General features: G+C 47.1%; 1 protein-coding gene across 2 annotated transcripts in view; it reads right to left on the bottom strand.

The window, feature by feature from the left end:
* The window catches only part of LOC112264633 (trafficking protein particle complex subunit 9-like), a 322,924-nt gene that overhangs the window by 102,239 nt on the left and 197,918 nt on the right, over positions 1-22,767 (bottom strand). For both annotated transcript variants that reach the window (XM_024441368.2, XM_042295499.1), the window contains 2 exons: positions 6,793-6,946; positions 685-775 (listed from right to left, as the gene is read on the bottom strand). In XM_024441368.2, the coding sequence (XP_024297136.2) occupies positions 685-775; positions 6,793-6,946 (245 nt within the window). The remainder of the gene's footprint in view (positions 1-684; positions 776-6,792; positions 6,947-22,767) is intronic.

Raw genomic sequence — 22,767 nt, 5'->3', positions numbered from 1 at the left:
TCCTTTGAACACTCAGACAGAAGCTCGATTGGAAAATTGGTCACGAGAACAGAAGAGAAGCAAATTTGTGCCGCCCTCATCTACCACGAGATATCTGTTGTGTCACCGTCACAAACAGATGGCCCTCTTTCTGCCAAACCAGGAGACACTGAACTGACTAATGAACACACTCACTGACCTCCCCCCAAAAAAGCCACACTGTTCGTCAAAAATAAACACCCACACACACACACACACAAACACCCACGCGCGCACACACAATAAATAAACCAAAGCTGATAATTTCGACGGCTGTTCACAGATGGCGAGGCCCAGAGAGGGAGGGAAGCACCTCCAAGTCTCTCCGTGGTGTCCCAGGGTGCCTCACACGTCCCCCAGCCTCTCCAGTCTGCCTACTGGCAGCTCCCTAAAATAGCCTAATATAGATGCAAATAGAAAACACGACTGGAGACCAGAGTGGGGGGATTGTGTTAATAGCCAGGTGCATTGGTTTGGGTTCTTTGGGTATCCATAGGAACGATGATGATGGACTCTTTTGATCCTCATCGTGATCCATGATCATAATGTCCGTGGACTGGTCGTTTGAGTAGTGACAAAAACACACATACCTTTCAGTGGTTTTTCTTCAAAGGTAATGCCAAGCATCTCATAGATGGCACTGTGTGTGTGTGCATGTGTACTCACCCCACTGTAGAGGTGCCAGCTGCAGGTGCTCGAGGACCAACTGGTTGAGGACTCCCTCCACACTGGCCTCTCCCTGGCGACGGACAGACGGGTGGGCTAGGGTTAAGGACTAGACACCGGACTGGAGGGGGCTGGGGCCTCAGTGTCTCTGACGACGTTTGTAATTAATAGAGAGAAAGGATTCACAGGTAACAATGTTCAAACTAAGGTACACAGTGCCGTGACATTTTCACTCCCTTCAACTGGATATGAGGAAAGGGCACAATTCTTTAGTGACAAAACTAGACTCCAGCCATCCAAGTCATAGACTGTTCTCTCTGCTACCGCACGGCAAGCAGTACAGATGCACCAAGTCTGGAACCGACACAACCCTGAACAGCTTCTACAGTTGAAGTGGGAAGTTTACATACACCTTAACCAAATACATTTAAACTCAGTTTTTCACAATTCCTGACAATTAATCATAAAAAGTCCCTGTCTTAGGTCAGTTAGGATCACCACTTCATTTTAAGAATGTGAAATGTCAGAATAATAGTAGAGAGAATAATTTATTTTAGCTTTTGTCTCTTTCATCACATTCCCAGTGGGTCAGAAGTTTACATACTCACTTAGTATTTGGTAGAATTGCCTTGAAATTGTTTAACTTGGGTCAAACCTTTTGGGTAGCCTTTCACAGGCTTCCCACAATAAGTTGGGTGAATTTTGGACCATTTCTCCTGACAGAGCTAGGGTAACAGAGTCAGGTTTGTAGGCCTCCTTGCTCGCACACACTTTTTCAGTTCTGCCCACACATTTTCTATAGGATTGAGGTCAGGGCTTTGTGATGGCCACTCCAATAGCTTGCCTTTGTTGTCCTTAAGCCATTTTGCCACAACTTTGGAAGTATGCTTGGGCTCATTGTCCATTTGAAAGACCCATTTGCGACCAAGCTTTAGTTTCCTGACTGATGTCTTGAGATGTTGCTTCAATATATCCCATAATTGTCTATCCTCATGATGCCAACTATATTGTGAAGTGCACCAGTCCCTCCTGCAGCAAAGCACCCCCACAACATGATGCTGCCACCCCTGTGCTTCACGGTTGGGATGGTGTTCTTCGGCTGGCAAGCCTCTCCCTTTTTCCTCCAAACATAATGGATGGTCATTATGGCCAAACATTTTTCTTTCATCAGACCAGAGGATATTTCTCCAAAAAGTACGATCTTTGTCCCCATGTGCAGTTGCAAACCGCAGTCTGGCTTTTTTTAATGAAGGTTTTGGAGCAGTGGCTTCTTCCTTGCTGAGCGGCCTTTCAGGTTATGTCGATATAGGACTTGTTTAACTGTGGATATAGATACTTTTGTACCTGTTTCCTCCAGCATCTTCACAATGTCCTTTGATGTTGTTCTGGGATTGATTTGTACTTTTCGTACCAAAGTACGTTCATCTCTAGGAGACAGAACGTGTCTCCTTCCTGAGCGGTATGACAGCTGCATGGTCCCATGGCGTTTATACTTGCATACTATTGTTTGTACAGGCGTTTGGAAATTGCTCCCAAGGATGAACCAGATTTGTGGAAGTCTACAACTGTTTTTCTGAGGTCTTGGCTGATTTCTTTAGATTTTCCCATGATGTCAAGCAAAGAGACACCGAGTTTGAAGGTAGGCCTTGAAATACATCCACAGGTACACCGTCCAATTGACTCAAATTATGTCAATTAGCCTATCAGAAGCCTCTAAAGCCCCGACATCATTTTCTGAAATTTTCCAAGCTGTTTAAAGGCACAGTCAACTTAGTGTACGTAAACTTCTGACCCACTCGAATTGTGATACAGTGAATTATGAGTGAAATAATCTGTCAGTATACAATTGTTGGAAAAATGACTGGTGTCATGCACAAAGTAGATGTCCTAACCGACTTGCCAAAACTATAGCTTGTTAGCCTCTTAAGTCGACCCCCTACTTTTTCAAACATTCTGTTAAAAATCGCGCAACATTTCGGCGTCCTGCTACTCATGCCAGGAATATAGTATATGCATATGATTAGTATGTGTGGATAGAAAACTCTCTCACGTTTCTAAAACTGGTTAAATCACCGTTGTGACTATAACAGAGCGTCTGTTTCATCGAAAAGCTCAAGAAAAACTGATCACTGAAAAACTGAAAATAATATCCATGCGCCACTTGCATGTATTGTTTAAGGGGCAAGAAATTAAATGGGGCCGAGATTGCAAGTCCTACAGCTTCCACACGATGTCACCAGTCTTGTCAATTGCCTTCTCGTTGTTTCTTGGTCAAACGAGGAAGAGAGACCACTTTCCATCCGGTCTCCGACAGGAAGTTTTGGAAGAGAGATTTCGGAAGATGATTTGAAATCGTGGAGCTATTGAATACACATCGCCTCGTGATCAATTTGATAGATTATTAACGTTTACTAATACCTAAAGTTGGATTACAAAAGTATTTCGAAGTGTTTTGTGAAAGTTTATCGTCGACTTTTTAATTTAAAAAAATGACGTAGCGTTTTGAAACTGTGTTTTTTTCTGAATCACATAGTTTCCATAGATGGATATTTTGGGTATATATGGACCGATTTAATCGAAAAAAAAAAAGACCCAATAGGGATGTTTATGGGACATATAGGAGTGCCAACAAAGAAGCTCGTCCAAGGTAATGAAAGTTTTATATTTTATTTCTGCTATTTGTGTAGCGCCGGCTACGCTAACTCTTTTGTTTACGTCGCCTTCAGGTATTTCGGGGTGTTGCATGCTATCAGATAATAGCTTCTCATGCTTTCGCCGAAAAGCATTTTAATAATCTGACTTGTTGGCTAGATTCACAACGAGTGTAGCTTTAATTCAGTACCCTGCATGTGTGTTTTGATGAACGTTTGAGTTTTAACGAGTGCTATTAGCATTTGGCGTAGCGCATTTGCTGATGGCTAGATGAGACGTCTGCGTCTCGGGTCGAAGCAAGACAAGCAATTTGTGGAGTGGTTGAAAAACAAGTTTTAATGACTCCAACCTAAGTGTATGTAAACTTCCGACTTCAACTGTACTTCCAAACAATCAGACTGCTAAATAGTGAGTTAAATAGTTAATAACCAGTAGCTACCCGGACTGTCTGCATCGACTCTTTTTGCACTAATCTCTTTTTGACTCATCACATACACTGCTGTTACTGTTTATTATGTATCCTGTTGCCTTGTCACTTTATCCCTATATATATGTACATATCTACCTCAATTACCTCATACCCCAGTACATCCACTCGGTACTGGTACGAAGCATGTGACAAACAAAATCTGATTTGAAAACAAACTAACAAAGTGGCAAAGATACACCTGACAATTATACAAGAGAGAGAGATGGAGAGAGAGAAAAGGATATATGAAGTATGACTCTCCAGTGTAGCTGTAAATTGGCTGCAGCCCAGTGGTTGATAGATAAGCCTGTGGCTCCCTGGTTGCCTAGTGACTCTGTTAGGAGAGCTGAGGGCTCGAGGCAGACAGACTCATGGTTGGCTGCTGGCTGGCTGGCCATTACTGTGCATGTAAAGTACATGTTCTGTTCTATATGTGGAATAGAAAGTCTCTCTGCAAACTGCTTAAGGCTTGGTGTCAGACGCAGTAACAGACCAGGCTACATACAGTAGGAACACATGAACTGCTACCATGACAGTCTTTAGCTGAACGGTCACTTAGACCGGCTTTTCTGAATGTTGTGTTTAAGAAATATAATATCCAATTACAAATCCAATTCCGGGGAATGCAATGAGAACCCTGAAAAGTAAAACTCCCTTAACCCAAAGAGTAATAAAGATATCTCCTCAACCATAAGTGGGGGGAATTATGGTAATAACCATCCTCTTTGTGTAATAGGTCTCATAATAAGCACTGGGAGTAACTAACAACCTCTCCTCACAACTCAGAGAGAAAACTAATTATGTATAAAGCCTACAGAGCAGACCTCTCCTCAGCCAGGTTGCTTTTCAAAACCGCCCACACATCCATGTCTTCTAGCCTAGCATGGTTTCTGGGAGCAAAACTGCAACACTGCAAGACAACCTGTGACTCCAATCCGATTGGTTGGCTAAGAACCCACATTTAGCTCTGCCTGTCGAGTCCTTCTGTTCCTGAGCACTCAGTAACACTAACTTATCAGAGGAGATTGTGAGAACAAAAGAGTACATCAAGGTTGTAACCGTTGAACATTTTCTTGGTGACATCTTAAGGCTGTCTGGTGTAGCGCTGACTAGGGAGCTAATGCTGCTAACGCAGAAAACTCTGATAAACAGAGCTGTCATAAAGACATTAGGTTGAAAATATGTTATGATAAAGACGACGTGCTCCTCTGGTCCACCACACAGCTGACAGTGTGACTAATGACTGAAATAATACTGTGCTGCTGTAACACCACAGTTAGAATGACTGAACAGACAAAGTAACACCACAGTTAGAATGACTGAACAGACAAAGTAACACCACAGTTAGAATGACTGAACAGACAGTAACACCACAGTTAGAATGACTGAACAGACAAAGTAACACTACAGTTAGAATGACTGGACAGTAACACCACTGTTAGAATGACTGAACAGACAGTAACACCACCGTTAGAATGACTGAACAGACAGTAACACCACACAGCATTAACATGACTGAACAGACAGTAACACCACAGTTAGAATGATTGAACAGACAAAGTAACACCACAGTTAGAATGACTGAACAGACAAAGTAACACCACAGTTAGAATGACTGAACAGACAAAGTAACACCACAGTTAGAATGACTGAACAGACAAAGTAACACCACAGTTAACATGACTGAACAGACAGTAACACCACAATTAGAATGACTGGAACAGAAACTCCCCAGCATGGCAGAATTAGAATATGGAGTGAGGAGAGATGGTGTGTGCTGTCTGTCACACAGGCTCCTACAGGGCATGATGCTGAAAGATGCAGATGTGGCACACAGACACTGTGACATTGAACTAGGCTGGAGGAAACTACAACTCCGTTCTGACATCCATCCATCCACCCAACTGTCTCCAGGCCTGGCTTCACCGTGACGTGCCTGTGTCCTTGCCGTGTGGACGGGTACAGAGGCGGGGGCTGGGGACAGGAATGGGTGGGTAGTGAATGGGAGATATTCTATTAAGGCTAGGCCAAGTTGCATGGTCTGGAAAGCAGCGAGTTAAGGTGTTTCTGAACACCTCCTAAATCAGAACTAGGATATAAACAATGCATGTTATTATGAATAAATGCCAAGCCAAGGGTGACCCAGATAATATTATGTGATTGCAACCCTTCTGGTCTTAGTTTCCTATACTTAAAAACTCATTTCTTTCTGCAAAAGTTTTTCCAACATAATTTCAGATAACCAACAAATGATTAAATCCATTGAACAAGTGCTTGGTTGGAGATGGTGTCCTGTCTTTTTGTGAGGAGGAAGCCTACGGTTTGAACTGCACAGTAACTAGACCTGCATTATCCTGTCCGGGAGAAGGTTTTAATATCCCTCCTAATATAATGGACCAGCCTCAATAACAATCACACAGCCCAGTTCAGAGCGGAGCTGATTTCGGTCATGCACGGCTCTCTGACCTACCCTCTGAGAAACAACGACATTAGCTAGTAACATCAAATACTGCCGTCCCTCCTGCCCGCGCACACACATGCACTCTGCTGCCAAACTGCTTGCCGATCAAACCAATGCATACAATCACAGGAGTGTTGATGCACTACTAAACACAGTGTGAAGGCAAGTTCAACAGCACAGGGACTTCGATGAATTATTAATTGTACACTTCCTCCCTGTAACAACTTGACAGGCCATTCTAAACAACACTGAGACTGTGTGTTGGTAACAGCCCCTCATTACCTAAGAGGTTCTGATTGAGCGCCCTGCCTGCATATTGACTAGGGATGTGTCTCAAATGGCACCCTATTCCCTATATAGTACACTACCTTTTCTTCAGGGCCCAGGGCTGCACGCACATTTTGCCATACGTTCTTCCATCTGTCAGTGCAGTGGAACAGGCACACACCCTAGCCAGGGGACCTCCAGATGAAGCATTCAGATGCCTTCTAATCGGGTTCTGTATTCATCCAACAACAAAGGATATGATGTTCCAGGTGATGCCCAGGGTGCTGTTGATCATAGAGGCCTGGGCGTGAAGCCTCTCCTCCTCCAGTAGTTTGGGGTTGGTGTAGCGCAAGGCCTCCTGGTCTGGCTGGGGCAAAGTGTCAAAGTCAAACTTATCCACCTGGATCGCCATCCTAAAGGGGAGGGAGAGAGGAGAGAAAAGGTTAGACACATTGGAGACAGAGACTTGAGTGTTACTGAGCCATCCTACAGGGGCAGAGGAGAGAGCAACGGTTGGACATACAGGAGACAGACCCCAAGCGGCACTGCCACGCTCAGAGAAAAAGCAGTAGCACTCGATTCAACAACATCATAAGTACTACTAAAGTGGTTTTGTTTGCAAATAACTGGTCTCACTTCTCACATTGTGCTAGAAAGTATTTCAGCAGGCAACGAGTCATTAAAACTCATTTTTCAACCACTCCACAAATTTCTTGTTAACAAACTATAGTTTTGGCAAGTCGGTTAGGACATCTACTTTGTGCATGACACAAGTCATTTTTCCAACAATTGTATATAGACAGATTATTTCACTCATAATTCATTGTATCACAATTCTAGTGGGTCAGAAGTTTACATAGACAAAATTGACTGTGCCTTTAAACAGCTTGGAAAATTCCAGAAAATTATGCCATGGCTTTAGAAGCTTCTGATAGGCTAATTGACATCATTTGAGTCAATTGGAGGTGTACCTGTGGATGTATTTCAAGGCCTACCTTCAAACTCAGTGCCTCTTTGCTTGACATCATGGGGAAAAAAATAATATAAAATTGTAGACCTCCACAGGTCTGGTTCATCCTTGGGAGCAATTTCCAAACGCCTGAAGGTACCACGTTCATCTGTACAAACAATAGTATGCAAGTATAAACACCATGACGCAGCCGTCATACCACTCAGGAAGGAGACGTGTTCTGTCTCCTAGAGATTAACGTACTTTGGTGCGAAAAGTGCAAATCAATCCCAGAACAGAAGCAAAGGACCTGGAGGAAACAGGTACAAAAGTATCTATATCCACAACAAAACGAGTCCTATATCGACATAACCTGAAAGGCTGCTCAGCAAGGAAGAAGCCACTGCTCCAAAAACGGCATAAAAAAGCCAGACTACGGTTTGCAACTACACATGGAGACAAAGATCGTACTTTTTGGAGAAATGTCCTCTGGTCTGATGAAACAAAAATAGAACTGTTTGGCTATAATAACCATCGTTATGTTTGGAGGAAAAAGGGGGATGCTTGCCAGCTGACGAACACCATCCCAACCGTGAAGCACAGGGGTGGCAGCATCATGTTGTTGGGGTGCTTTTCTGCAGGAGGGACTGGTGCACTTCACAATATAGATGGCATCATAAAGAAGAAAATTATGTGGATATATTAAAGCAACATCTCAAGACATCAGTCAGGAAGTTAAAGCTTGGTCGCAAATGGGGGTCTTCCAAATGGACAGTGATCCCAAGCATACTTTCAAAGTTGTGGAAAAATGGCTTAAGGACAACAAAGTCAAGCTATTGGAGTGGACATCACAACGCCTGACCTCAATTCTATAGAAAATGTGTGGGCAGAACTGAAAAGACGTGTGCGAGCAAGGAGGCCTACAAACCTGACTCAGTTACACCAGCTGTCAGGAGGAATGGGCCAAAATTCACCCAACTTATTGTGGGAAGCTTGTGGAAGGCTACCTGAAACATTTGACCCAAGTTAAACAATTTAAAGGCAATGCTACCAATAACTAAGTGAGTATGTAAACTTCTGACCCACTGGGAACGTGATGAAAGTAATAAAAGCTGAAATAAATCACTCTCTACACTATTATTCTGACATTTCACATTCTTAAAATAAAGTGGTGATCTGAACTGACCTAAAACAGGGCATTTTTACTGGGATTAAATGTCAGGAATTGTGAAAAACTGAGTTTAAATGTATTTGGCTAAGGTGTATGTAAACTTCCCACTTCAACTGTATGTCCACATTTCATCAGTGAATGAAACACTGGTGTGCTCTTCTCTGATGCCATCCATCCATCCTGATCCTGCTACTGTTCTCAGTGGCCTGGCAGGAGTCCAGTCTACCAACCAGCCCAGACCACTGATAAATTATGTATCTAGTTAGACCAAACACCCTGAGGCTCCCAGCTTTCCGCTCCACGGTGTGTGTGTGTTCAGGTTCATTTACTAACAGGAGGCAGAGAGTTCATGGCCTGAGGTTAAAGCAACAGAGACACATCCAGGATTCAGTTCTGTATGCATCTCAAAAAAACAAACTTCTTACTATTTACTGGGGGCAACATTTCATGCCTTAAAAGTATCAATTGGATGCAGCCTGTACAGTCTAGTACATTGATACTGCACCGGTCGGGTCGAGAAGGAAGGCAGTGGATGAAGACAACCGGAAAAGGGAGAGAGGAAGAGAGGGATGCAGAAAAGGAGAGGTGAAAGTCTGCTCACAGGGCCTGCATGGTGTTAAGAGATAGAGAGAGGTGAAAGTGTCTGCTCACAGGGCCTGTATAGTGTTAAGAGATAGAGAGAGGTGAAAGTGTCTGCTCACAGGGCCTGTATAGTGTTAAGAGATAGAGAGAGGTGAAAGTGTCTGCTCACAGGGCCTGTATAGTGTTAAGAGATAGAGAGAGGTGAAAGTGTCTGCTCACAGGGCCTGTATAGTGTTAAGAGATAGAGGGAGGTGAAAGTGTCTGCTCACAGGGCCTGTATGGTGTTAAGAGATAGAGAGAGGTGAAAGTGTCTGCTCACAGGGCCTGTATAGTGTTAAGAGATAGAGAGAGGTGAAAGTGTCTGCTCACAGGGCCTGTATAGTGTTAAGAGATAGAGAGAGGTGAAAGTGTCTGCTCACAGGGCCTGTATAGTGTTAAGCGATAGAGGGAGGTGAAAGTGTCTGCTCACAGGGCCTGCATGGTGTTAAGAGATAGAGGGAGGTGAAAGTGTCTGCTCACAGGGCCTGTATAGTGTTAAGAGATAGAGGGAGGTGAAAGTGTCTGCTCACAGGGCCTGTATGGTGTTAAGAGATAGAGGGAGGTGAAAGTGTCTGCTCACAGGGCCTGTATAGTGTTAAGAGATAGAGAGAGGTGAAAGTGTCTGCTCACAGGGCCTGTATAGTGTTACAGGGAGATAGAGAGAGGTGAAAGTGTCTGCTCACAGGGCCTGTATAGTGTTAAGAGATAGAGAGAGGTGAAAGTGTCTGCCTCATAGTGTTAAGAGATAGAGGAGGTGAAAGTGTCTGCAGGGCCTGCATAGTGTTAAGAGATAGAGGGAGGTGAAAGTGTCTGCTCACAGGGCCTGTATAGTGTTAAGAGATAGAGAGAGGTGAAAGTGTCTGCTCACAGGGCCTGTATAGTGTTAAGAGATAGAGAGAGGTGAAAGTGTCTGCTCACAGGGCCTGTATAGTGTTAAGAGATAGAGAGAGGTGAAAGTGTCTGCTCACAGGGCCTGCATGGTGTTAAGAGATAGAGAGAGGTGAAAGTGTCTGCTCACAGGGCCTGTATAGTGTTGAAAGTGTCTGCTCACAGGGCCTGTATAGTGTTAAGAGATAGAGGGAGGTGAAAGTGTCTGCTCACAGGGCCTGTATAGTGTTAAGAGATAGAGAGAGGTGAAAGTGTCTGCTCACAGGGCCTGTATAGTGTTAAGCGATAGAGGGAGGTGAAAGTGTCTGCTCACAGGGCCTGCATGGTGTTAAGCGATACAAAAGGCATCAGATTCACACACTGTTTCTAGTGTTAAGAGATAGAGAGAGTGTGCTCACAGGGCCTGTATAGTTAGCCACAGGGCCTGCATAGTGTTAAAAGGGACACATGTAGTCTGCCAGGGCCTGCATGGTGTTAAGAGATAGAGAGAGGTGAAAGTGTCTGCCCAGGGCCTGCCAGTGTTAAGAGCCAAGGTAAGAGTCTGCCACAGGGCCTGAAGTGTTAAGAGATAGAGAGACAACCTGCCCATGGTGCACTGGGTGAAAGTGGCCAGGGCCTGTGAACCTGACAGAGTGAAAGTGATTCACAGGGCCTAGCCTGTTCCATCAGATTCACACACTGTTTCTACTGTGTTAGCCAATAGCCAAAAAACACATGTAGTCTAGGGTCTTAGCCAATAGCCACTTCCAGTGGGTAGGGAAGGGGGAAGTCAAATCCTCTGCTCTGCACGCATACTGGTGTCTATCTAGCAGAATCACATTTCATCTGTCTTGGTTCTTTGTTTTATTTCATTCATTCATCTATCACTTAAACTGCATTATAAAATTGTCGATTTTAAATCAATATTTTAAACCAATATAAAACCTACGAGCATGTTATTTCTGGCCTGTGTGCAGTTAATGGTGATGGATGTGGTAGTAAATGAACAGGCCGTGACAGAGAAATTGATTCCCCCAGCAAAGTGAAAGTGATGACGTTGTCGTGAGGACAACAGTCAGATCACAAAGACATTCAAAGAAACAGCTGCAGGGCCCCCGCCCAAATCTTTATGACAATTTGTAACTAGTGACTGTCTGTCTCCTTCACTTCCTCTCTCTCTCTCTCTGTTTCTTTCCTTCTCTTGTCAGGCTTAGATATTCTCTCTCTCTCTCACTGTCATTTTGAACAATTTCATGTGACTGAAGGTACAAACTGGAGAGCAAATGAAGTGCACCTATATGCCTACTGCTGGCAAATCAGATCACCGTGTCTGCAGCTTCCACCAGCCCACAGCGAAGTTGATAATCGACTACTGCAGCTCGCGACCGGAACGGGCTGCAACAAAACACTCAAACTGGACAGTTTTATCTCCATGTCTTCATTCAAAGACTCCATCATGGACCCTCTTACTGACAGTTGTGGCTGCTTTGCGTGATGTATTGTTGTCTCTACCTTCTTGCCCTTTGTGTCGTTGTCTGTAAACAATAATGTTGTAACCATGTTGTTGTGTTGTGCTGCTGCCTTGCTTTGTTGTCGTCTTAGGACTCTATGTAGTGTTGTCTCTCTTGTTGTGTTTTGTCCTATATTTATGTTATATATATATTTTTTAATTATAATAATCCCAGCCCCCGTCCCCGCAGGAGGTGGGGGGACTTTTGGTAGGCCATCATTGTAAATAAGAATTTGACTTGCCTAGTTAAATAAAGGTTAAATAATAAATAAATAAAACATCTCTCGTTTATTCAGGAAAAAGGTGTCTATTTCCATTTTCTCTACTTGGTACCACAACAGTGGGTCGATATATTGATGTGTGTGTTCATCTGTGGATCTCAGCTAATAGATACTCAGCTCACTGGTCCCAGAGGAGCTGTGTCTATACATACAGAGAACACCGTGTAGTTCACACAGTCACAACCAACAGACCTCTGTGTGTGTGTGTGTGTGTGTGTGTGTGTGTGTGTGTGTGTGTGTGTGTGTGAGAGAGAAAGAAATACCTTTTTTTATAGGGCCCTATAAACAGAAAGAATCCAGACATTAAAATGGAATTCAACAATATTCAAAAATATATTGAACTTAACAGGAAATCAACTAAATGTATTGAACTTAATAGAAAATGCATTAATTTACCCAAGTTAATCAGAAGACATGAACAAAATGCATCAGTGACGTGTTTTCCTGCAACTTTCTGAAATGCCACAGGGATGGCCGGACGGTGTACGTGTGGTCTACTACAACAGTAACTACAAGGTAGCCTACGCCTACCTGGCAGAATGATGTCATGACTATTTGCATCAATCCAGTGGACATTTGTTTTGCAACCACATGAGAGCTACAGAAACACCGCTAACCAAACAATGGTCTCTGGCTGGTATCCATTTCCTGATGTGGTTTAAGCATTGATATGGACTTAGAACATCAAATGTTTTTCTCAATTAAAAAAAAAGAAGTGTGATTTTGAAAGTGAAAACGTGAAAAAAAAATATGTGGGGGGGGGGACAGAAAAGAAACAGAATCACCCCAAAAAAATGAGAGCCCTAGTGTGAGTGTGGCTGCAAGAGTCTGTGTGCTCTCTGAAAACACACACCGTCCTCCAAATGATGAATCACCACACACACACATTAGAACCATTGTGTGTATCAAGCAGTGAGCATCCAGAAGCCAGAGGTGGAAAGGTGAGAAAGGGAATGCTACAGTTTAATGTGTAATAGTCTGCTGCATTCTATGGTCTTCAGACAACAGCTGATGGTACTTCTTAAATCCTATACATTAACTGAACAGGAATTAAAAAGTACCTAATGACAGGGACAAATGTCAGTCTTTAAGCAATGTGTGGATGTCCATCTCTTTGTATTGCTTGGTTTATATGAATGCCCGGAGTGTGCATGCACACACACCACACACACACACACACCAAACCCATCAGAGGGAGGGAGGGAGGAAGAGCAATGCAATTATCATTTCACAGGCCTCCGTTACAAAGGACAGCAGAAATGAAATAACAATTAAGAGCTCGGAGCAGACAAACGAGAAGCTTCTGCTTTAAATGCAACACACACACGTACAGTAGGCAGGCACACACACAGTCCACCGGAGGCTGCTGAGGGGGTGATAATGGCTGGAACGGAGCGAATGGAATCCATTAGTGGTGGTGGGTTTATGTCCCTGACTGAAGTCCCATCTTCAAACCAGCACTGCTTTCATTTCTTCAGTCACATTGAGCCACCAAATGCCTTGTTCCAACAACGCAAATGGTCTATGGGATTGTTCTTTTGTGCATAAACATAGAATAGGTACTGCAATTAGACTACTAACAATTCTTTACATTTCCCAAATGAGGTAACGTCTCAAACAGGTGCAAGGACTCCTATACACCTCAGGTCTAACAGTGGGATTGAGCCTGCTGCATAGCCCTGCTGCTGGACAAGGAAGGGTTAACAACAATCTCATTTCTTCGCAACCACTGCCGCACTTTACTTATGAATTGATTGTGGCGTCTTGCAGGGTTTAAACATCATCTAGTCTATTACGGCGGTCTGAGAAGACAGGGATGCCTTCGAGTGTCTCCAGACCTAATCCCCATCCAAGATCACCCTCCCTTCACACCCTTCTTCCTCCCTCCACCCCCAGACCATATCACCCTTCCTTCACCCTCCACCTCCAGACCATATCACCCTCCTCTTCCTCCCTCCACCCCCAGACCATATCACACTTCCTTCACCCTCCTCTTCCTCCCTCCACCTCCTAACCATATCACCCTCCTCTTCCTCCCTCCACCTCCAGACCATATCACCCTCCACTTCCTCCCTCTACCTCCAGACCATATCACCCTCCTCTTCCTCCCTCCACCTCCAGACCATATCACCCTCCTATTCCTCCCTCCATCTCCAGACCATATCACCCTCCTCTTCCTCCCTTCACCTCCAGACCATATCAGACCATCAGACCATATCACCCTCCTCTTCCTCCCTCCACCTCGAGACCATATCACCCTCCTCTTCCTCCCTTCACCTCCAGACCATATCACTTATATGTCTAGACCATATCACCCTCCTCTTCCTCCCTCCGCCTCCAGACCATATAACCCTTCCTTCACCCTCTTCCTCCCTCCACCTTCAGACCATATCACCCTCCTCTTCCTCCCTCCGCCTCCAGACCATATAACCCTTCCTTCACCCTCCTCTTCCTTCCTTCACCTCCAGACCATATAACCCTTCCTTCACCCTCCTCTTCCTCCCTTCACCTCCAGACCATATCACCCTTCCTTCACCCTCCTCTTCCTCCCTTCACCTCCACACCATATCACCCTCCTCTTCCTCCCTTCACCTCCACACCATATCACCCTTCCTTCACCCTCCTCTTCCTCCCCTTCACCTCCACACCATATCACCCTCCTCTTCCTCCCTTCACCTCCACACCATATCACCCTCCTCTTCCTCCCTTCACCTCCAGACCATACCACCCTTCACCCTCCCTTCCTCCCTTCACCTCCAGACCATATCACCCTCCTCTTCCTCCCTTCATCTCCAGACCATATCACCCTCCTCCCTTCCTCCCTTCACCTCCACACCATATCACACACCTCCTCTTCCTCCCCTTCACCTCCATCACCTCACCATATCACCCTCTTCCTCCCTTCACCTCCACACCATATCACCCTCCTCTTCCTCCCTTCACCTCCACACCATATCACCCTCCTCTTCCTCCCTTCATCTCCAGACCATATCACCCTCACATCACCCTCTTCCTCCCTTCACCTCCAGACCATATCACCCTCCCTTCACCCTCTTCCTCCCTTCATCTCCAGACCATATCACCCTCCCTCCTCTTCCTCCCTTCACCTCCCCAGACCATATCACCCTCCTCTTCCTCTTCCTCCCCCTTCACCTCCAGACCATATCACCCTCTTCCTCCCTCCACCTCCAGACCATATCACCCTCCTCTTCCTCCACCTCCAGACCATATCACCCTCCACTTCCTCCCTCCACCTCCAGACCATATCACCCTCCCTTCCCTTCACCTCCAGACCATATCCTCTTCCTCCCTCCTCACCTCCAGACCATATCACCCTCCTCTTCCTCCCTTCACCTCCAGGCCATATCACCCTCCTCTTCCTCCCTCCACCTCCAGACCATATCACCCTTCCTTCACCCTCCTCTTCCTCCCTTCACCTCCAGACCATATCACCCTTCCTTCACCATCTTCCTCCCTTCACCTCCACACCATATCACCCCTTCCCTTCACCTCCCCTCTCCTCCTCCCTTCACCTCCAGACCATATCACCCTCCTCTTCCTCCCTTCACCTCCAGACCATATCACCCTCCTCTTCCTCCCTTCACCTCCACACCATATCACCCTTCCTTCACCCTCTTCCTCCCTTCACCTCCAGACCATATCACCCACCTCTTCCTCCCTTCACCTCCAGACCATATCACCCTCCTCTTCCTCCCTTCACCTCCAGACCATATCCTTCCTTCCTCCCTCCCTTCACCTCCACACCATATCATCACCCCTCCTCCCTTCACCTCCCTTCACCTCCCCACCTCCAGACCATATCACCCTCCTCTTCCTCCCTTCATCTCCAGACCATATCCTCTTCCTCCCTTCACCCTCACCCTCCTCTCCTCCCTTCACCTCCACACCATATCACCCTCCTCTTCCTCCCTTCATCTCCCCTTCACTCCCTCCTCTTCCTCTCCTCCCCTCCACACCATATCACCCTCCTCTTCCTCCCTTCACCTCCACACCATATCACCCTCCTCTTCCTCCCTTCATCTCCAGACCATATCACCCTCCTCTTCCTCCCTTCACCTCCACACCATATAACCCTCCTCTTCCTCCCTTCATCTCCAGACCATATCACCCTTCCTTCACCCTCCTCTACCTTTCAGAGCATGAATCTGTTCATTCATGTCACCTGGGAGAGAGACCATATGAAACCATGTATATTTTATTCATACAGTAAGATAATTAACATTTGAAAGGGTTTAAGCTTCCTGCTGCCTCCATTCAATGTGAACATCACCCTGCAATACTCATTGCATATGGGGAATGGGGAAATGTGAACACTTACCACTTTAAAAGCAATGGCTTTGCTGTAACTGGGCTAGGGAACGATGCCCAAGGGAATATGTAGTGACACAGGTAGCTGGTTTATGTGTGCAGGCATAAATACAAATGTATATTTATATACTATAAATACAAGCACAGTTCTAATCCCCGAACCGACAAGGTGAAGAATCTGTCCATGAGCAAGGCACTTAACCCTAATTGTTCCAGTGTCACCGTTGACCATGGCTGAGCCTGGCCGTGACCTCACTCTCCAATGGTGTCTCAGGGGGAGTTGGGATATACAAAAATCCCATTTCCAATTCACACATACGTATACATTATTATTATTTTAACACACACATATGGGTGGCCTGTAGCGCTCTCTAACAGCCAGACCTACTTTACGGGTGTAATAACATGGTCCTAATGGAGACAGTGCTCGGTGCAATGACCTCGGTGCTTAAATGATGCGATGCCTGGGACCAACAGCACACGATAACTACATTACATTGTGAGGGAGTCCATTTCAGCCCTGCTCTGAATTGCTGTGAATCATCTGATTGCTGTAAGTGTCGGTTCGTCTGAATATGTCGGGCTTGGAGCAAAACTAACACACACGGAGGAAGGGAGAGAGGGGCACGCACACGCACAGTGGTGTTGCGTCACGGGGGTGGGTAAGAAGAAAAGAGACTGACAACTACAATTCCCCTTTTCACTCACAGATGTATTTCATAATCTGATCATGCAATTATGTCTTCTGGTTCTCCCATCTTAGACCTACAAATGTTACCAATTATAATTACACACACATCCATATTTTCCTTTGATTATTCAACCAGCAGAGCAGAACACTTCATCTTAACCTGCATAGGAATCCATTAGAGAGAGAGAGACAGAGAGAAAGAGGATGGGAATGGGGGACAAAAGAGAGAGAGCCAGAGAGAAAGAGGATGGGGGACAAAAGAGAGAGAGCCAGAGACAAAGAGGATGGGGGACAAAAGAGAGAGAGCCAGAGAGAAAGAGGATGGGGGACAAAAAAAGAGAGAGCCAGAGAGAAAGAGGATGGGGGACAAAAGAGAGAGAGCCAGAGAGAAAGAGGATGGGGACAAAAGAGAGCGAGCCAGAGAGAAAGAGGATGGGGGGACAAAAAGAGAGCGAGCCAGAGAAAAGAGGATGGGGGGGACAAAAGAGAGCGAGCCAGAGAGAAAGAGGATGGGAATGGGGGACAAAAGAGAGAGAGCCAGAGAGAAAGAGGATGGGGGGACAAAAAAGAGAGCGAGAGCCAGAGAGAAAGAGGATGGGGGGGACAAAAGAGAGCGAGCCAGAGAGAAAGAGGATGGGAATGGGGGACAAAAAGAGAGAGCCAGAGAGAAAGAGGATGGGGGACAAAAGAGAGCGAGAGCCAGAGAGAAAGAGGATGGGAATGGGGGACAAAAGAGAGCGAGAGCCAGAGAGAAAGAGGATGGGAATGGGGGACAAAAGAGAGCGAGCCAGAGAGAAAGAGGATGGGAATGGGGGACAAAAGAGAGAGAGCCAGAGAGAAAGAGGATGGGAATGGGGGACAAAAGAGAGAGAGCCAGAGAGAAAGAGGATGGGGGGACAAAAGAGAGAGAGCCAGAGAGAAAAAGATGGGATGGGGGACAAAAGAGAGCGAGCCAGAGAGAAAGAGGATGGGGACAAAAGAGAGCGAGCCAGAGAGAAAGAGGATGGGAATGGGGGACAAAAGAGAGCGAGCCAGAGAGAAAGAGGATGGGAATGGGGGACAAAAGAGAGAGAGCCAGAGAGAAAGAGGATGGGGGACAAAAGAGAGCGAGAGCCAGAGAGAAAGAGGATGGGAATGGGGGACAAAAGAGAGCGAGAGCCAGAGAGAAAGAGGATGGGAATGGGGGACAAAAGAGAGCGAGAAAGAGAGAAAGAGGATGGGGGACAAAAGAGAGCGAGCCAGAGAGAAAGAGATGGGATGGGGGACAAAAGAGAGAGCGAGCCAGAGAGAAAGAGAGGATGGGGGACAAAAAGAGAGAGAGCCAGAGAGAAAGAGGATGGGGGACAAAAGAGAGCGAGCCAGAGAGAAAGAGGATGGGGGACAAAAGAGAGCGAGCCAGAGAGAAAGAGGATGGGGGACAAAAGAGAGAGAGCCAGAGAGAAAGAGGATGGGGGACAAAAGAGAGAGAGCCAGAGAGAAAGAGGATGGGGGGGACAAAAGAGAGAGAGCCAGAGAGAAAAGAGGATGGGGGACAAAAGAGAGCGAGCCAGAGAGAAAGAGGATGGGGGACAAAAGAGAGCGAGCCAGAGAGAAAGAGGATGGGGGACAAAAGAGAGCGAGCCAGAGAGAAAGAGGATGGGGGACAAAAGAGAGCGAGCCAGAGAGAAAGAGGATGGGGGACAAAAGAGAGCGAGCCAGAGAGACAAAGAGGATGGGGGACAAAAAGAGAGCGAGCCAGAGACAAAAAGATGGGGGACAAAAGAGAGCGAGCCAGAGAGAAAGAGGATGGGGGACAAAAGAGAGCGAGCCAGAGAGAAAGAGGATGGGGGACAAAAGAGAGCGAGCCAGAGAGAAAGAGGATGGGGGACAAAAGAGAGCGAGCCAGAGAGAAAGAGGATGGGGACAAAAGAGAGCGAGCCAGAGAGAAAGAGGATGGGGGACAAAAGAGAGCGAGCCAGAGAGGAAGAGGAATGGGGACAAAAGAGAGAGCCAGAGAGAAAGAGGATGGGAATGGGGGACAAAAGAGAGCGAGCCAGAGAGAAAAGATGGGATGGGGGACAAAAGAGAGAGAGCCAGAGAGAAAGAGGATGGGGGACAAAAGAGAGAGAGCCAGAGAGAAAGAGGATGGGAATGGGGGACAAAAGAGAGCGAGAGCCAGAGAAAAAGAGGATGGGAATGGGGGACAAAAGAGAGCGAGCCAGAGAGAAAGAGGATGGGAATGGGGACAAAAGAGAGAGCGCCAGAGAGAAAGAGGATGGGAATGGGGGACAAAAGAGAGAGCCAGAGAGAAAGAGGATGGGAATGGGGGACAAAAGAGAGAGAGCCAGAGAGAAAGAGGATGGGAATGGGGGACAAAAGAGAGAGCCAGAGAGAAAGAGGATGGGGACAAAAGAGAGCGAGCCAGAGAGAAAGAGGATGGGGGACAAAAGAGAGAGAGCCAGAGAGAAAGAGGATGGGGGACAAAAGAGAGAGAGCCAGAGAGAAAGAGGATGGGAATGGGGGACAAAAGAGAGAGCGCCAGAGAGAAAGAGGATGGGATGGGGGACAAAAAGAGAGAGAGCCAGAGAGAAAGAGGATGGGATGGGGGACAAAAGAGAGCGAGCCAGAGAGAAAGAGGATGGGGGACAAAAGAGAGCGAGCCAGAGACAAAGAGGATGGGGGACAAAAGAGAGCGAGCCAGAGAGAAAGAGGATGGGGGACAAAAGAGAGCGAGCCAGAGACAAAGAGGATGGGGGACAAAAGAGAGCGAGCCAGAGACAAAGAGGATGGGGGACAAAAGAGAGCGAGCCAGAGAGAAAGAGGATGGGGGACAAAAGAGAGCGAGCCAGAGAGAAAGAGGATGGGGGACAAAAGAGAGCGAGCCAGAGAGAAAGAGGATGGGGGACAAAAGAGAGCGAGCCAGAGAGAAAGAGGATGGGGGACAAAAGAGAGCGAGCCAGAGAGAAAGAGGATGGGGGACAAAAGAGAGCGAGCCAGAGAAAGATGGGAATGGGGGACAAAAGAGAGCAGAGAGAAAGAGGATGGGAATGGGGGACAAAAGAGAGCGAGCCAGAGAGAAAGAGGATGGGAATGGGGGACAAAAGAGAGAGAGCCAGAGAGAAAGAGGATGGGAGACAAAAGAGAGCGAGAGCCAGAGAGAAAGAGGATGGGAATGGGGGACAAAAGAGAGCGAGAGCCAGAGAAAAAGAGGATGGGAATGGGGACAAAAGAGAGCGAGCCAGAGAGAAAGAGGATGGGAATGGGGGACAAAAGAGAGAGCGCCAGAGAGAAAGAGGATGGGAATGGGGGACAAAAAGAGAGAGCCAGAGAGAAAGAGGATGGGGGAATGGGGGACAAAAGAGAGAGGATGGGGACCAGAGAGAAAGAGGATGGGATGGGGGACAAAAGAGAGCGAGCCAGAGAGAAAGAGGATGGGAATGGGGGACAAAAGAGAGATGGGGAGCCAGAGAGAAAGAGGAGGAATGGGGACAAAAGAGAGAGCCAGAGAGAAAGAGGATGGGAATGGGGGACAAAAGAGAGAGAGCCAGAGAGAAAGAGGATGGGAATGGGGGACAAAAGAGAGAGCCAGAGAGAAAGAGGATGGGGGACAAAAGAGAGCGAGCCAGAGAGAAAGAGGATGGGGGACAAAGAGAGAGAGCCAGAGAGAAAGAGGATGGGGGACAAAAAGAGAGAGCCAGAGAGAAAGAGGATGGGGGACAAAAGAGAGAGAGCCAGAGAGAAAGAGGATGGGAATGGGGGACAAAAGAGAGCGAGCCAGAGAGAAAGAGGATGGGATGGGGGACAAAAGAGAGAGCGCCAGAGAGAAAGAGGAAGAGGATGGGGGACAAAAGAGAGAGAGCCAGAGAGAAAGAGGATGGGAATGGGGGACAAAAAGAGAGCGAGCCAGAGAGAAAGAGGATGGGGGACAAAAGAGAGCGAGCCAGAGACAAAGAGGATGGGGGACAAAAGAGAGCGAGCCAGAGAGAAAGAGGATGGGGGACAAAAGAGAGCGAGCCAGAGAGAAAGAGGATGGGGGACAAAAGAGAGCGAGCCAGAGAGAAAGAGGATGGGGGACAAAAGAGAGCGAGCCAGAGAGAAAGAGGATGGGGGACAAAAGAGAGCGAGCCAGAGAGAAAGAGGATGGGGGACAAAAGAGAGCGAGCCAGAGAGAAAGAGGATGGGGGACAAAAGAGAGCGAGCCAGAGAGAAAGAGGATGGGGGACAAAAGAGAGCGAGCCAGAGAGAAAGAGGATGGGGGACAAAAGAGAGCGAGCCAGAGAGAAAGAGGATGGGGGACAAAAGAGAGCGAGCCAGAGAGAAAGAGGATGGGGGACAAAAGAGAGCGAGCCAGAGAGAAAGAGGATGGGGGACAAAAGAGAGCGAGCCAGAGAGAAAGAGGATGGGGGACAAAAGAGAGCGAGCCAGAGAGAAAGAGGATGGGGGACAAAAGAGAGCGAGCCAGAGAGAAAGAGGATGGGGGGACAGAGAGAAAGAGATGGGATGGGGGACAAAAGAGAGCGAGCCAGAGAGAAAGAGGATGGGGGACAAAAGAGAGCGAGCCAGAGAGAAAAGGATGGGATGGGGGACAAAAGAGAGCGAGCCAGAGAGAAAGAGGATGGGGGACAAAAGAGAGCGAGCCAGAGAGAAAAGAGGATGGGGGACAAAAGAGAGCAGAGAGAAAGAGGAGCAAAAGAGAGAGCCAGAAAGGATGGGAATGGGGACAAAAGAGAGCGAGCCAGAGAGAAAGAGGATGGGGGACAAAAGAGAGCGAGCCAGAGAGAAAGAGGATGGGGGACAAAAAGAGAGCAGAGAGAAAGCCAGATGGGGGACAAAAGAAGAGAGGATGGGGGACAAAAGAGAGCGAGCCAGAGAGAGAAAGAGGATGGGGGACAAAAGAGAGCGAGCCAGAGAGAAAGAGGATGGGGACAAAAGAGAGCGAGCCAGAGAGAAAGAGGATGGGGGACAAAAGAGAGCGAGCCAGAGAGAAAGAGGATGGGGGGGGGACAGAGAAAAGAGGATGGGGACAAAAGAGAGCCAGAGAGAAAGAGGATGGGGGACAAAAGAGAGCGAGCCAGAGAGAAAGAGGATGGGGGACAAAAGAGAGCGAGCCAGAGAGAAAGAGGATGGGGGACAAAAGAGAGCGAGCCAGAGAGAAAGAGGATGGGGGACAAAAGAGAGCGAGCCAGAGAGAAAGAGGATGGGGGACAAAAGAGAGCGAGCCAGAGAGAAAGATGGGGGATGGGGGACAAAGAGATGGGGGAGCGAGCCAGAGAGAAAGAGGATGGGGGACAAAAGAGAGCGAGCCAGAGAGAAAGAGGATGGGGGACAAAAAGAGAGCGAGCCAGAGAGAAAGAGGATGGGGGACAAAAGAGAGCGAGCCAGAGAGAAAGAGGATGGGGGACAAAAGAGAGCGAGCCAGAGAGAAAGAGGATGGGGGACAAAAGAGAGCGAGCCAGAGAGAAAGAGGATGGGGGACAAAAGAGATGGGAGCAAAAGAGACAAAGAGGATGGGGGACAAAAGAGAGCGAGCCAGAGAGAAAGAGGATGGGGGACAAAAGAGAGCGAGCCAGAGAGAAAGAGGAATGGGGGACAAAAGAGAGCGAGCCAGAGAGAAAGAGGATGGGAATGGGGGACAAAAGAGAGCGAGCCAGAGAGAAAGAGGATGGGAATGGGGGACAAAAGAGAGCGAGCCAGAGAGAAAGAGGATGGGGGACAAAAGAGAGCGAGCCAGAGAGAAAGAGGATGGGGGACAAAAGAGAGCGAGCCAGAGAGAAAGAGGATGGGGGACAAAAGAGAGCGAGCCAGAGAGAAAGAGGATGGGGGACAAAAGAGAGCG

The sequence above is a fragment of the Oncorhynchus tshawytscha genome, linkage group LG13 (genome assembly GCF_018296145.1).
Source record: "Oncorhynchus tshawytscha isolate Ot180627B linkage group LG13, Otsh_v2.0, whole genome shotgun sequence".
NCBI classification, from domain to species: Eukaryota; Metazoa; Chordata; class Actinopteri; order Salmoniformes; family Salmonidae; genus Oncorhynchus; species Oncorhynchus tshawytscha.
Note: the sequence above shows the minus strand (reverse complement) of the source record. Positions and strands in the feature narration are given on the sequence as shown.